This window comes from Salvia hispanica, chromosome 3, assembly GCF_029641045.1.
Source record: "Salvia hispanica isolate PSC_SH4W2 chromosome 3, Shi_PSC_v1, whole genome shotgun sequence".
NCBI lineage: Eukaryota > Viridiplantae > Streptophyta > Magnoliopsida > Lamiales > Lamiaceae > Salvia > Salvia hispanica.
This window is the reverse complement of record NC_142694.1, coordinates 58128109-58144177: the sequence shown is the minus strand read 5'-3', so window position 1 is coordinate 58144177 and position 16069 is coordinate 58128109. Positions and strand designations below refer to the sequence as shown.

The 16069-nt window shown below is 39.8% G+C and overlaps 3 protein-coding genes across 3 annotated transcripts; all 3 read right to left on the bottom strand.

Moving 5' to 3' along the window:
* Window positions 1–2416: 2416 nt before the first annotated feature.
* On the bottom strand, window positions 2417–5399 carry LOC125186790 (CDK5RAP1-like protein). Its single transcript, XM_089069378.1, has 3 exons — window positions 5037–5399; window positions 3455–4509; window positions 2417–3183 (listed from the first exon to the last, which is right to left on the bottom strand). The coding sequence occupies exons 1-3, from the start codon at window positions 5372–5374 to the stop codon at window positions 2675–2677; spliced, it is 1902 nt and encodes a 633-aa protein (XP_088925504.1). The 5' UTR covers window positions 5375–5399; the 3' UTR covers window positions 2417–2674.
* A 4861-nt stretch (window positions 5400–10260) lies between these two features.
* Window positions 10261–12508, bottom strand: LOC148931154 (uncharacterized). The gene is made up of 2 exons (XM_089067026.1): window positions 11799–12508; window positions 10261–10543 (listed from the first exon to the last, which is right to left on the bottom strand). The coding sequence occupies exon 1, from the start codon at window positions 12379–12381 to the stop codon at window positions 11800–11802; it is 582 nt and encodes a 193-aa protein (XP_088923152.1). The 5' UTR covers window positions 12382–12508; the 3' UTR covers window positions 10261–10543; window position 11799.
* Window positions 12509–14131: 1623 nt separating this feature from the next.
* LOC148931153 (Peroxidase superfamily protein) lies at window positions 14132–15707 on the bottom strand. Its single transcript, XM_089068197.1, has 4 exons — window positions 15412–15707; window positions 15140–15331; window positions 14804–14969; window positions 14132–14657 (listed from the first exon to the last, which is right to left on the bottom strand). Exons 1-4 carry the CDS (start codon window positions 15643–15645, stop codon window positions 14245–14247), a joined length of 1005 nt encoding a protein of 334 aa, XP_088924323.1. The 5' UTR covers window positions 15646–15707; the 3' UTR covers window positions 14132–14244.
* Between the last annotated feature and the right edge of the window lie 362 nt (window positions 15708–16069).

The window sequence follows — 16069 nt, the reverse complement described above, 5'->3', positions numbered from 1 at the left end:
TTCTTTTAATAAAATACGAGTATAATAACTTAGTCGAAGGGTGGACACTTACCAAAAGAACAATATAGCAAAAATTACTTCATTAAAACACCTAGTCTAAAATTACAAATCATATAAAACCAAAAGTCCTAAAATAGAAAACTGCTTGATTGACCATATGTTGGCGTCGAGTGTGGCGATCATGTTGTTGTCCATCACTCTTCGAAATAAATGTTACTCCCTCCATCTCTAATAATTTATGACCATTTAATTAGACATATAAATTTTAAAAAATATAATAAAAAGTGAGTTGAAAAAATTGGTGGCATATGAGTCCTATTTTTATATATTAATTTTGAAATAAAATGTGAATATAAAAGAGTTAGTTGAATGTAGGGTCCACAACAAAAAATGGTAAAAATGAAAGGTCATAAATTTTTAAGGTTAAGTTGATAAATTTTTAGGGACGAATGAAAAGGAAAGAGGTGAAATATTTTAAGGACGGAGGGATAACTAATTCAAAATGAAATGAAGGTTAATCAGAAATGAAATGAAGGTTAAAGACGGAGGGAGGGAGTACTAATTTAAAATGAAATTAAGGTTAATCAAAAATGAAATGAAATTGAAATGTGGTTGTGTGTTACAGAGTTTTGAATGTGTAATTAAAAAATTAATAATCTACTCTCCACCCACCCCCAACCACCTTTACCCTTGGCGATGTCTATCAGCGCATGGTCTACTATATATTAATATTATATTTTATTTTTATAAAATCATCATATAGAATTTTTTTTTAAGAAATACTTCATCCGCTCCACGAGAGTAGTATTAACATTTTAATTTTTAGAGACTTTTTTCTTTCTAACGAGGTACTATGACTCATTTTTCATTAACAGTACTTTAATTATTTTTTCTTTCAATCTATCTTACTTTATTAATTGCGCGTTAAAATATGTGCTCAACTGAAAATGCGTATTCTTATGAGACGGAGAAAGTAATTTATAGACATAATAACTCAATGCAATAATACGGTTACCTTTTTTTACAATGTATATATCAATCGTGCTAGCTGAGTGGCCAATCTTACTTGGGTTATGGGCTAATCGGACTAAAATATTATCTTGTATAATTTTTAATTTTCTTATAAATAATCGTAATATGTACTTTATCTTGTCCCAATTAATTGTTCTGTTTTGCCATTCTGCCCGTCACCGTTAAGGTTCTCATTCCATTTTTACTATATTTAACAAGTTTTAATGTACAATTGGTTGAATAAATTATGTTTTGATGGCTTGACGAATTTTTTATCAGTGTTATGTTTTAATGTACAATTGGTTGAGCTCGTTTCACCGTTAAGTTCCCTCCGTCCTCCAAAATTCGTCACCGTTTAATCCGACACGGGTTTTAAGAAATGTAATAGAAAGTGGGTTGAAAAAGTAAGTGCTATGTGGGTCCTATTTTTATATATTAGTTTTAAAATAAAATGTGAGGGGGAATGAGTTAGTGGAATGTGGGGTCCATTACCAATAATAGTAAAAGTGAAATTTGATAAATTTTTAGGTACGGACGAAAAAGTAATAGGTGATAAATTTTCAGGGAAGAATATTACTTAGGGAAGAATATTACTTACTTCCCTAAAAAATGATTACCATTTTCTTCACTCGCAATGTAACTTTTAGTTATTATTATACTCTTGTAAGGCACGACTTTAGGTACTTAGGTACTTATTAAAATTTGTGTTACAACAAATTTAGAGTATATTTTAGTAGGCTTAGCGAGTATAATAAATTAAAAATTAAAGGAGAATCATTAGAGTCACCATTTGCTGCAGAAAGTGATGAATATGTGATGATTATAGTAAGTGGATCGATTGTTATAGTTAGTGGTGCTTAGCCTAAGTTTACAGAAATACTATTAATATACTACTACCATTGTATTAAAGGTAAAGTAAAGTCGGTGGTGTTATCGGTAGTGCCTCAAATTTTTGAATAAATAAACATAGAAGAAATAACAAAATTAAAGCAATTACATCACATACCCTACATATATCCCCAGTATGATTCACTTCACACAAAAAAAGAAATTGAATTTACCATTTTTTTATGTAACTCATAATAATATGAGAAATTAAGAATTAAGGTTTTGTCACGTGTCCTTCGAGAGTCGAGACCAAATTAGGTTAGAAATTTGGATAACCTAGTAATTAAAAGAAAAGCCCAATATTAACTGAGATTATATCCCATAGTGCTCAAAGCATTATCAAATGCACTAATAATTTGAATTAAGATCCTAATCCAAACTCACATTTCAATATGATTTTTGCAATTTTGTTAAAATTATGGCCTCACACCAATTTTCGTGCAAAACCAAATTGCAGTAGTTTATCAACTTCATATAATACATATTTCTCCAAACAAAAATTGATTAAATTCCAGAATGAAAACAAATTTAGCTGCCACCATTGATCATCACAAAGTATCACAGATCCAAAGTTTCAAAGTTTGTAGTATTACTACAAGTACTCATTTAAAATGCCTAATCTGACTATCTATCTACATAATTAGAACATGAGTGGCTTAAGATGCAACCTCAGCATTGAGAGACTACAAGTAAATGATAGGTAAAATGCGTCAAATTAAGGAATACCGGTGAGAGGAGAAAATGCGGATGCGAGGAAGGCTCATTGACAGTGATCCTAGGCTCCATTGAGACAGGCAAGAGGCTCTCCACGCGTATCAGCATGAAACGAGCTCAACGTTGTGATGGCTTTTGCTTGTCCGTGAAGTGATGCCCTCGTAGATTTTAGTATGTGAACTTCCACGAAGTCACCAACTTTTGGGTTCCTTATAACATCGTTATCACTTCTATCTGGAACAGGATGAATGGCAAATGATACCCTGTGGCCTCTATCACTCTTCCCGATGAGCTCAGTGTCAGGGGCTCTCTTGTTGGGCCCTTCAACTAACACGAGTTGGACTGAGCCAACTTGGGAGTCAAAACACTGACCTGTGCTCTCCCGGAAAACTGAGATAAGCTCTGTTAGTCTCCTCTGCTTTACATCATCAGGAACATCGTCAGCATAGTTTCTGTGGGCGTGTGTTTTCTCCCTCATGCTGTAAGCAAACATATACGCCATGTCGTAGCCAACAGCCGTCACGAGGCTTAAAGTATCCTCGTGATCCTCCTCTGTTTCCCCACAAAATCCTAGGAATGTGACCGAGAAGGGTTAATAGAGAAGTGGTTTGAATGTCTAATAGTACAAGTCAACAAATTATTGCATTCCTACACAATAAAGATGGATTTAAACTCGGATTTTTTTATAGATTAGAGCCAAATAGAATTGCATGTTATAACTCAAACTTTTACTTCTCCTAAGAACAAATCCACATAGTAGAGACTAGAGAGAAATCTCTTTCAATTTCACCAATGCAGCCTAAGAATTGAGGAAAAAGAACTAAACGGTAAACAGACTTACCACATATGAAGTCACTGCTTATCCCAATATCAGGAATTATAGAGCGTATGTGTTTAACAAGATCCAAGTATGCTTCCCGGGTATACCCCCTGCGCATGCTTTCCAGTACTGTACTGCTGCCAGACTGTGCAGGCAAATGGATGCTTTTGCAGACATTGTATCTGTCTCGCATGACATACAATAGTTCATCAGGAAAATCTTTAGGGTGAGGGGAAGTGTATCTGAATCTCATATCTGGAAATTCAGTTGCAAGTGTGTCGAGCAGATCAGCAAAGCGTAAACCCATATTCTTAACTTTGCACCTGCTAGAAAAACCATCACTATACTTCCAGTTCCCACCAGATTCAACCTCTTCAACACCAGACGTATCATTGTAACTGTTCACATTTTGCCCAAGAAGAGTTACTTCTTTGACTCCTTCCTTCCAAAGTTCTGCCACCTCCCTAACGATGGATTCCACAGGACGTGATCTCTCCCGGCCCCTAGTGAAAGGAACAATGCAAAATGAGCACATATTATTGCAACCCCTCATAACAGAGACAAATGCACTTATTGAATTCTTCGAGATACGCACTGGATTGATATCAGCATAAGTTTCTTCAAGCGAGAGAAGTGTGTTGATCCCTTTCTGGCCTGAGTCCACTTCCTCTAACAGCCGTGGCAAGTCCCGATAAGCATCCGGCCCGCATACAACATCAACCATCTTATCTGAATCCAATATTTTATCCTTGAGCCTCTCGGCCATACATCCCAAGACAACAACTTTTGGAGGATGCAGGGACTGTGATCTTCCTGTAGCAACATTACTTTTCCACTGCCTCTTAAGAAACCAAAAGTAATTAAGTCTCTGCCACACCTTCTGTTCTGCATTGTCTCTTATCGCACACGTATTTATGAATATAATCTCTGCACTCTCAGGAACTTCAGCAATTTCACTATATCCAGCATTCTTCATGATAGACAGGACAATCTCCATATCATTGACATTCATCTGGCATCCATAAGTTTCATGGTATATACGTCCTCTTGGAAGAACATCAGACTCAGTGTTTGAGCTGGATAATTTAAAACAATAAAATTAAGCGCATAAGTTCCTGAATTGTATGATGCAACGAAAAAAAGTAGAGCTCCTAAGATATCTTATGGAGTAAATAGAAAAAATTAATGAGTAGCGAGGTTACACTCAAAATGATTGAACCTTCTGGTTATCTCTCCCTATAGATCATACACTCAGTTCCATTTTTGTTCCTAACTTTGCCATGCTCCACATTCTCTTCCTCTTTCATACTTTTTCTTCATTTTACACATGTTATTTATGTCCATTGCTTCAGATTGATTTCAAAAGCTGAACTTCACTGATAAAATAGTATTTTCTCCTCAATTCAGAATATCATTAGCATTTTCCATATCAAAATTTCAATCGCATTTAACTTACTAGACTTCACTGATAAAATCGTTTCAAATTGACCTAATTTCATAAGCTGAACTTCACTGGTAAAAAATAGCAGCGGCTTTTTACCTAATTTTCTCCTCAATTCAGAACATCATTAGCATATCAAAATATCAATCGCATTTAACTTACTGGAGCTGGGGATGAGAAACAGCAGAATCGGTGACCGTGGCAGTGGCTTTGGGCATGAATTGATGAAGACTTGGAATCTCAGAAAACCTAGTGCCACCGGAGACCGGAGATGGAGACAGGGAGAAGCTTCTGGAAATGGTGTGAGATAGAGCGGAGGCGGAGCTCCGGGCAGAGGCACGGCGGCGGGCGAAGATTGGAGTGTTGGAGATAGAGAGAGAACGAGAGGTGTTGAGGGAGAAGAGTCGGAGGGTGAGAATTGAGCATTGTTTAGGGAGGTTGATGCGTTGGTGTTGATTCAGAACGGAAGAGAGAGAGTATAGAGAGGAAGAAGTCGCCATTGTGAGAACTCAGAATACAGAATAGGATAATAGATAGGGCCTAGGGATTTGTTTAGGGTGTCTCCGGCGGCGCCCCTCCCACTTGCACTTCCCATGCCACGTCAGCACTAGCCCCTCCCATTCCACTGCCACATCACTAGCCCTTCCCACTCGCCTTTCCCACAATTATATTAATTCACAATTAAATTAAAATTCACGGAATTAAAATTCGACACAAATACGAACGAAAAATACGAATATTTCAATAAAAAAAATACATCATTCGAAAAAAAAAATTACATAGTAGATAGAAAAAAAAACAACCACATCAGTGTCCACCCCTCCGCGTCCAAACCTCTTCGATGATATCCTCTTGAAGTCGAATATGGGCATTTTTTTGCCGCATGTCGGCAAATGCGCGCAACCGCTCAACCTCTCCACGAGGTACCCCCATGTTCACATTCGCGGTGGCCACGCCGTGGCTTGGACCGGCACCCGTGTCATCTTCGCTGGTCCACTGAGTCAGTTCGTCCCCTTCACTCTCGACAATCATGTTGTGCAAAATGATACACGCGTACATGATGTCGCCGATGTTGGGAATATACCACTGCTGTGCCGGACCCCTCACCATCGCCCATCGACTCTGGAGCGCACCAAATGCGCGCTCAACATCCTTGCGCGCTGCCTCCTACCGGGTCACAAAGTAGGACTTCTTCGGCCCGACCGCATGCTTGATCGTCTTCACAAAGACGGGCCAGTTTAGGTATATCCCATCCGCCAAATAGTATCCCATGTTGTGCTGGTTGCCGTTGGCGACGAAACTGATGGCGGGACCAACGCCATTGCACTGATCGTTGAACAGGGGCGACGACTGGAGGACGTTGATGTCGTTGTTCGACCCGGCCACTCCAAAATAAGCATGCCATATCCATAGCCGGTAGTCAGCTACAGCTTCAAGGATCAACGTGGGATGCTTGGCTTTGAAGCCGGAAGTGTGTATCCCCTTCCAGGCGGCGGGGCAGTTCCTCCACTCCCAATGCATACAATCGATGCTGCCCAACATCCCAGGGAACCCGTGCACCGACCCGTGCATATTAATCAGCCGCTGGCAGTCTTCGGGGCTCGGACGCCGAAGATACTGATCCCCGAATATCGCTCTAACGCCCGCGCAAAACTCCAACAGACACTCGACGGCTGAAGACTCCCCAATGTGGAGGTACTCGTCGAACATGTCGGCCGGGCCTCCGTACGCCAGTTGCCTGATTGCGGCCGTACACTTCTGTATTGGTGTGTGTCCGGGTTTGCCAGCCGCATCCTCCCTGATTCTGAAAAACTCATACCTTCTCTCTAACGCACCAACGATATGCATAAACAGAGGACGATGCATCCTAAAACGCCGACGGAATAAGGCATCCCCAAAACGCGGCTCTGGAGCAAAGTAGTCCTCATACAACCGCTGATGTACAGCAATGTGGTCCCGGGGTACATGCCGTCGGCGATGGATCGGCCGAGGCACGGCCGCCGCCGCCTGCTGCCGCCGCTGCTGCCTCTGCCGGATCTGTCGATCAATCGCCGCTTGCACAGCGAGATTCAATTCATCATCGCTAAAGCCATCACTATCACTAGCGCCTCCGCCACTACCACCCGCACGACTACTCGCCATTACAGATAATTGAAAAAAGAGGTTAGAGAGAGAAACTTGTAGTGTGAATGAAATGACGTTGGAGGAGCCCTATTTATAGAGTTTAAAAAAAAAATAAAAAAAATTAAAATGTCGGACGTCCGAGTGGGATGGGCGACCTTCGCCACAGTGGCGCCCGTCCCACTCGCCTGTCGACGGGAGGGGCGAGGCCATCGCAGGGGCACTCGGGACGGGCGTGGGCGCCCTTCCCGCCCACTATGGCGCCCGTCAGGTCGCCCGTCCCCGACGGGCGAACGGGAAGGGCGCCGTAGGAGACACCCTTAGAGATAGAATGGTCTAAACATTGATTTAACGAAAGATTCAGGGCATCCGGAGCGCGACTCGCCACCGGCTCGGTCTCGTCTCGGCGAGACGCGACGGCGGCGAGACCGCGTTGCAACAGATATCTCGTCCCGACAAGACGGGACATCCCGTCGCGCGCGGAAGGGGCAGGCCTCGAGCTGGCTCGCCACGCGGCGTGACGCCCACTCGCCGGCATGCGAGTGGGCGTCGTAATAATGACGTCATAATTCGATTTTTTTAAAAAAAAAAATCAATTTTTCGAAAAAATAAAAAAAATAAAAAACGGTAATATGACCGTTCAACGGTCGAATTTTAAATTTTTTTATTTTTTATTCTATAAATAATCTTCTCATTCTCCATTTTACACACAAACACACATCTATTCTTCTCTCATCTCTCTTTCTTTCCTCTCCAATCACTTCTATAAATCATTCCTTTATTTTTTTCTTTTCCCAAATTTAATCCATTCATGGATCCATTTGAGCAAATGCGTCGAATAATGGAAGAATCGCTAGAAAAAGATCGACGTAGGGAGGAGGAAGCCGCCGCGCCTCCTCAAAGGCGACCCCAGACTTACATCCATCGTAACCGGGAGGAAGCCGCCGCAAGGTTGGAACGTGATTACTTCAGTCGGAACCCGGTATGGGGAGATATCTACTTCCGTCGCCGTTTCCGTATGTCACGCACGCTATTTTTGCATATCACGAATACATTGGCGGCACGAGAAGAGTACTTCAGAGAAGGGTTCGACGCTGTTGGTTGTCCTAGCCACACGACGCTCCAGGCAGCGATCCGTCAGCTTGCTACTGGACAAACGGCGAATTCGTTCGACGAATACCTGCACGTCGGAGAATCCACTGGGAGACTTTGTTTGCTGAAATTCTGCAAAGGCGTTCGGGCAACCTTCACCGACGAATTTCTGAAGAAGCCAACCACCGCAGATTGTCAGTTTCTGCTCCAACTTCACGAACAAGCACAAGGATTCCCCGGGATGCTCGGGAGCGTCGATTGCATGCATTGGCAATGGAAGAACTGCCCTGTGACGTGGAGGGGGTCATACACGAGCGGCCACAGAGGCACCCACCCCACCGTTATACTCGAGGCCATCGCCGACTACCGGCTATGGATTTGACATGCGTATTTCGGGGTCCCCGGCTCGAACAACGACGTCAACGTGCTCAACAATTCCAACCTCTTCAGCGAAGTTTCTGAATGGTAAAGCGTCGGCCATCAACTTCATCGCTAACAATCGCCAGTATAAAATGGGGTACTATCTTGCCGACGGCATCTATCCGAAGTGGCCAACCTTCGTGAAGATGTTCAACAGTCCTGCGAACGAAAAACAGTCTCTTTTTTGCGCAGAAGCAAGAGGCTGCTCGCAAGGATGTGGAAGAGCGTTCGAGGTTCTCCAAGCTCGATTTAACATTATCAAAGCCCCGGCTCGTACGTGGTTTATGGATAATATGGTCGACATCATGTATACGTACATAATCTTGTACAACATGATTGTCGCCGACGAAGGACCTGAGGCGGGAAATTGGTTCGACCCTGAAAACCCCGGGAAGCTCAACCGGAGTGCATCCGTCTTTGCAAGAGCGGTTGTCTATTCGGGCAAGGACACGTGATTCTACCGCCCACGCTCAACTCCAGGAGGATCTAGTGGAGCACATTTGGGCAAAATTTGGCAACTATTAGATGATCGTCACTAGAGAACTCCTTCTTCTGTTTCTTTGTCTCCATTTTTTTGTGATTTGAATTTAAGTGTGCAATTTGTAATTTCTAGTTTTTTAAATTATGTGTTTTTTTTATTTTTTTAGGTATTTAAATTGTAATTTTATTTTATTTAATGAAGTGTGTTTTTATTAGTTGAATTTGTTGGAAATAAAAATAAAAAATGAAATTGAATGAATAGTTAAGGGATGAGATGGTTAAGAGATGAAGGGATGCAGATACTCTCTTTTAGTTAAGAGATGAGCTGAAAAGTACAGTGAGACCAATAAATAGTTAATAGATGAGACGGTTAAGGGATGAATAAGAGATAGGGACGCGGATGACCTTAGGAATATGAGTCTTAATAACATGATTAAATTTTTTAGAACAAGATTTTTTTTACTTTTTATATTCATTCTTTCTTTTTTCTTATTATTTCACTCTTAATAATTATAAATTGACCAAACTACCATGTTATCCAATTTCTCAAAATTTAATTATGATCGAACCCATATTCTGAAAAAGTCGAATGTCTCAAACCTATATTTTGAAAGGTCGGTAAATTTCCTTGGCTGTGAATGTTACTCACCATTGTTGATTTCTTTTTCTTCTTTTTTTTTTAATAAAACAACTTATTTACTTTCATATATTTTATTCTTTCTCTTTTCTTTATTCTTCTTTTTATCTATTTATTCTCTTAACACAATAAATATTTTTTTTTCCTCAAATTTTGTGCACAAAACAAATCCATAACTTCTTATGGGCGGAGTGAGTAGTATTATTTAGGAGTGACAAATTGTGAAGGTTATAATATACACACGAGTGTGTTTGTGTGTTAAAATGTATACCAATTAGAATTTTTAGTATTGTGTGGCTCTTGAAATTTTTAGCACTAATTTCTTCAACGGCTAAAAACTGAACTTCATTTTTGTGATAGTATCAACTTTGGTTGGTTTCATCTCATTGTTAGAATTTCGATCTCCAAGAGTGGTGAATAATCTATCCAGCATCTCGATGGAACATGCCTTCTCTTACAGTTCTTGAAAGTGGCACTGCTGATTATGAGGTTGTCATAGTGAACAGACCCTGCTCTGGAAGAGTTTACTCAAACTTCAGTTCTAACCATTTTATTGAAATTGTGTGGCCGTGTTGAATGTACAGCCATTTCCACTTTCCTTGAAGAAGTAAATGCCTTCAATCAATTTCCTCTCAATTAGAGAAAAACTGAAAAATATGTTAAAATTTTAAAATGTAAATCCAAAGCAATTCTACACTAATAATAACCACACAAATTTCTGGGACCTGCTAAATTAGTTCAAGAATGATGCTGCAACCAGGTTTTCACATGATCGTTCTAAGCTGCTTATAATAAATTGAAAAAGCAGATTCTGCCCAAGTAACTGCATCACCAGAAAATCAGTCCGGTTCCTCCCTTTGCTCATCAAGTCGCTTGTGTATGTGGATAAAGGCCGACATTGCTGTTGCAGCAAAAATGGCTGAAAATAATCATTGAGATCATGAGTAGTCAAAACAATTCACTTCATAGAAACTAGCATGACCATGAAACCTAAGTTCGACTGCAAAGCAACGGACAAATTGTGTGCCTCATGAACTGTGGAGAAAAGTTCAAAGCCATTCTTCAATCCAACCCCAAAACACAATGATTCAATATGCAACTCAGACACACCATTCGTGTGGAATAGTATGTACAGGTGCCTAACTCAATGTAGAAACTCATGCTTCAATATGGCCCATCAAGGCATCAACCCTTATAAAGTAAGAAATGACTTAAAAATTCCAATGTATCATATGATTCCTAGCACAATGCTCGGAGTGGTGATTGTGGCACATGGACAAGCCATCAAAAGATCCAGCAACACAACAATATAAACACCAAACACAACCAAAGATTGAAATGAAACAGCTATCTTGAATTTTAGAAGACAAAGGAAATTCAATCATATATCAAGGTCTCAGCCATGTTTTACTTGAATATTTCTACAAAACCTTCACCAAAAAGAGTTATATAACGACACACCCAAAACAGAATCTCATTTGAGAAACTAATTATGAAGCTTAAACTACAACAGATGCTATCCTTTTTGTGAATTAGGTAAGTTCCATCACCGACATCCACCATTAACACAAAAACACTACGAAGCACTTCAAGAAAAATTCCTCAAAGCTCAATTAGGAAATACAAGATCAACTAAGAGATAAACCAGCATCGAAATAGTGGATTGCAATATTGAGTAACAAACAATCATAGATAACTCATCATAGTATGGACACATTAATATCTCGAAATTGCACGGGGACTTAAAACCTCCACTCATCATAATACCCAGAACCTGCATTATCTGGGTTAACACAATTGCACTATGGTGTCCTTATTAACACTTCAGTGCATCAGACAATCCCACTTTTCCAACTAGTTTCCACCAATATTTTTGTAACTATACATGAACTAGTTTATAATTGCATAAACTAAACAAATGTCAAACAAAATTAGCAAAATATCCAAAATGGCAGTGAAAAATACTGCAAATTTATGTTTACCCTTAAACTTTTACCTATCTATTTCAAGTTCAATACATGGATTTTCCCATAAAAATCCATCCTTGCTTCAGTAGCAATTTCGATAGGATCCATCACATAGTGAAATCCATCAAATCCAAACCAAAAATAAAAATTCAGCTACAAATTTCAAGTAGAACATCAGGAATCAATGACTATGATCAACAGCTGTACCTCACTCCATGGTCACTTTAGCCCCAATCTCCTTCATCTTCCCGATTATCTTCTCCGCCTCATCCTTCGTCACGCCTTTCTTCAGCAACGTAGGCGCTTTCTCCACCAAATCCTTGGCCTCCTTCAGCCCCAGATCCGTACACGCCCTTACTTCCTTAATAATCTTAATTTTCGATCCCGCATCGAAACCACCCTCTAGCTTCAAATCAAACGACGTCTTCTCCTTCTTCTTCTCCTCCTCCTTGGCCGCGCCTCCACCGCCTTTCCCCTTGCCCCCTGCCATTCCCGGTCCGAATCCCATCCCGGGCATCATAACCGCCATCATCGGCATTTCCTCAATCCCCAATTTCTGCCTCAGAACCTCGGCAAGGTCAGCTATCTCGAGCAGTGTGAGACCGGACAGCTCGTCAACGATTTCATCTACTGCTTGCGATGGGGCAGGCTTCGACTCCTGAGCTGTGTCCGAGAATCGGCGAATCAGATTAGGGCTTTTCAGCGGCGTTGCAATTCGGGGACTGGGTGTGATGGATTTGGGGAGGCGGGTGAGGGATTGAGAAAGGAAGCGGGTGAAATAGTGTCTCATTGCCGAAGAAATCCTAGATTTTATCGGAAAAAGTAGTAATTTGCAGAGGTAGAGATGGAATTGAAGAATCGGAAATTAGGGGTTTGGAGAAATGCGGAATCGAAGTGATGAACAAACAGGGTTTAAGGATACGGGTGGGTTGTTTTGAATCTGGATCCTAATTTCAACCCGGTTGGATTCAAAGGCCAAATATTGAACTAATGAAAATCTAAACAATAATGATAATGTAAACTACTACTTCCATCAGTAAAAAAAAAAATGACAAACTCATAAATGAGTCAGATTTTAATGCGCAATTGATAAAGTAAAAAAGAGATGAAGAAAAATAAGGAGAAAAAAGAGGATAGTGGAATGACTATTATAAAATATGTGTAAGATTATTATTTGTTAAATTTTTTGTCATATTCAGATTTTGTCTATTTTTAGGAGACGATCAAAATCGTAAAACTAGTCTACTTTCTAGGGACAGATGGAGTATATATAATGTTGAGTTAATTATACTCCCTCCATCCTTGAAAAGTAGTATGAACATTTGGTTCGAACGAGTTTTAATACTCCCTCCGTTTCGCCGTAGTTGAGTCATTTTTTCATTTCGGGAAGTTTCTTCATAGTTGAGTCATTTCTATATATGGTAACTTTTTTCTCTTTCTTACTTTACTCTATTTATTTTATTCACTTTATACTTTATTCTCTCTACCTTATCCTCTCTCTTACCTTTTTATCTATTTATTTCACACATCTAATATTCATTTTTAAAACTACGTTTCGCCTCAACTATGGTGAAATGGAGATAGTACATAATTGGTAAAATAAAATATATAAAAAGAAAAAGTTTTTAAAGTAGTATTAATGGAAAATAAATTCTACTATAGAGAGCTAAAGAAGTTTCTAAAATTAGAAAATTCAAAATTTTTCACGGACGGACTAAATTAGGGGTGGGTAGGTACGGTATACCTTACCGAAACCACCATACCGTATACCTTACCGTAAATACGGTATGCGAAAAAGTCATACCTTTACCTTACCAAAGTTTTCGGTATACCGAACTTCGATATACCTTATTTTCGGTATGACGAATTTCCATACCAATACCGTATCTCATTTTCGGTATACCGTACCGAAGTTCGGTATACCTTACTTTTACAGTATACCTGACTTTCAACATCAATTAAAATAAAAAATTAAAGTTTCTAGAATATTATTTATATTTTATAATTTTAAAAATAAATTAAATATAATGTATTCATAATTATATTTATATTTTATGATAGATTTTATAATTTAAAAATATATAAAATATATTTTATATATAATTGTGTTTATATTTTTGTGGTATATACCTTAGTTTACGGTATATACCTTAATTTACGGTATATACCGAATTTCGGTATGCAGCGGTATACCACGGTATTTGAAAATTCATACCGTTACCTTACCGGAATCTTTCGGTAAGGTATCATACCGTACCGAAAGTCACGGTATACCGAAAATTCGGTATTTTCGGTATTTTTTCGATACGATAAGGCCAGTATTTCGGTATTTCGGTATTTTTTCCCAGCCCTAGACTAAATTGAAGGAGTTCAGTATTTTTTAGGAACAGAGAGGTATACAGAGTCTTAGGAGTATATTGGATGAAAATAAGAATAATTTTCTCATGTACTACAATTCTTTCAAATTTATTTATTGCTTAAAATTCAATAATTTTTTATGTGCGCTGCACGATCCATTAATCAACATTGAAAAACATAACTACACACAACATAGTAATTCCCATTAATAATTAAAGCAACAATAAGATTTCACATAATCAAAGTTCGAAGAATTATGGAGTAGTAATGAAAAGAGAAGATGATGCATGTTGATTCAAGAAGAAATTTTCCTGCAGTTGGTCCTGATCTCTCCTCTGCGACCCGTCAATGGCGAAATGTTCCCCATTTTCACCATCGACTTTGCAAACTGGTCAAAGAACTCCTCCTTGCTCTCCGCATATCTCTTCACCAGCTCCAGCGTCTCTTCATTCTTTGTCACCAGCACTTGGTCCGAGCTCAACAGCCCCCTGAATCTCAGCAGATTCCTGAAGTAGCTGTTGTCGAAGCTCGTGGGAGAGACGAAGTCGAGGGGGAAGAGGTTCTGGTCCCCCCCGGACTGCGGGCACCTCGTCCGAAGCTGGGCTGCGTACGACTGCTCCAAGCTCATGTCCGCCTTCCCGTTTCCGGTCTGGTTGTACAGCCTTTGTCTGAAGCTTGTGCATCTTGCCTTTCCTATGGTGTGGCTTCCTGCAATAAAAAAAATTATAATGTTCAATTAGAAAAAATAGAATATGTACAAATATAAGTGCAACGCACGTTAATATCATACTACTAATGTGGAGTTCTAGTGTGCATCGTTATCCTTGTACTACTAAATAGATTAATTAATTTACCGGACAATGCTACAAGATCAACAATGTTCAATCCTTGTAGCTTGAATTTGGTGAGGATTGTTTGGAAGGTGTTGTTTGGAGCAGGGATGTTGTGGTTCGACCCGCTCAAGCTTGCGCCTCTCGAGTCCCTTCTCCCCAACGGGACCACCCAGCTTGGCCCACCGGCCTGAAATTGATTACATTTTCATGTTATATCGCGTATTTTGTTATTGCCTCATGAGTTTATCAAACATGTCTTGATACATATGTTGGCCGGGCTAGGCCACTTTTTATGCACGAAAAGTGGCTCGGCCCGGCCAATTCAACAAATGAATTAGTCCAAGATGACGGACTCACGAGCACGGTGGAATCTCTAGCAGCAATGGCCAAGATATCTGCACAAGAAACCGTTCGAGGGCAGGCTTTCTCGAGTGCTGATTTGATCTCATCAATCACGTCGAATCCACGAACTGATTTTCTGTTTGGAACTGAGTTTTTCTCACTGGTTATGCCTCCACCATTGTCCAAAAGAAGTGATGCATCACATCCCTTCAAAAGCAAACAATCAAGATTACTTCATTGTGAAAAAAACTGATTTTATGTGTTTGTGCATATTTCTACAGTGATACCTTGACAAAGCAGTCGTGGAAATGGAGTCTGAGAAGTGAGGCAGCCATACGAGGCTCTTTGGCGACGGCTTTGGCGACGATGGACTCGACGATTTGGAGAGCTTGTGGGCATGATCTATCGTAGAATTGTGGGTAGAGATAGCCTCCATTTGTACTGTGGCTGAAGCAGAGAGGAGCAAGTGATACAAGACTAGTTATGATGAAGAACAAGTTGAGTATGATGAACTTAGCCATTTTTGTGTTGCCTGTTGCACAATTGCTATTGAGGAAGGAAAAGCTTGTTGGATGATATGGGATATGGAATGTCAGTGTATTTATAGTTACATTTACACACACACACACAGAGTAATTGGAGTTGGTAGGATTTTGAGTTGGATTGGTTACTACTGTCTCAAAGATAGAGATTAGTATTTTTGTATGGTCTGAGTTTTCATTCTTCTTGGTATTTAATTTCAATTTGAGAGAGATATCCACGCTTTTATAAATAAGACAAGATTATTATCAAGTCGATATAAAATATTTTTAAAATGGTTTTTATCACAACTCTGCATGTATGAGCTAGAATGAATATCAGACTTCCACACGTGAGGTAGACAAGACATGAGATAAAGAGATCCATCGTCAATGTGGGCCGGAATGAATGAACATCGGACTTCTA

Coding starts and splice junctions, on each gene's coding strand:
- LOC148931154 (XM_089067026.1), bottom strand. CDS start 12,381: ATGAGACACTATTTCACCCGCTTCCTTTCTCAATCCCTCACCCGCCTC.
- LOC148931153 (XM_089068197.1), bottom strand. CDS start 15,645: ATGGCTAAGTTCATCATACTCAACTTGTTCTTCATCATAACTAGTCTT. Junction 14,970..15,139: donor CTAGAGATTCCACCGTGCTC/GTGAGTCCGTCA, acceptor AATCAATTTCAG/GCCGGTGGGCCAAGCTGGGT. Junction 14,658..14,803: donor TGATCTTGTAGCATTGTCCG/GTAAATTAATTA, acceptor TTTTTATTGCAG/GAAGCCACACCATAGGAAAG.
- LOC125186790 (XM_089069378.1), bottom strand. CDS start 5,374: ATGGCGACTTCTTCCTCTCTATACTCTCTCTCTTCCGTTCTGAATCAA. Junction 4,510..5,036: donor GTTTCTCATCCCCAGCTCCA/GTAAGTTAAATG, acceptor TAAATTATCCAG/CTCAAACACTGAGTCTGATG. Junction 3,184..3,454: donor AAGCAGTGACTTCATATGTG/GTAAGTCTGTTT, acceptor TCACATTCCTAG/GATTTTGTGGGGAAACAGAG.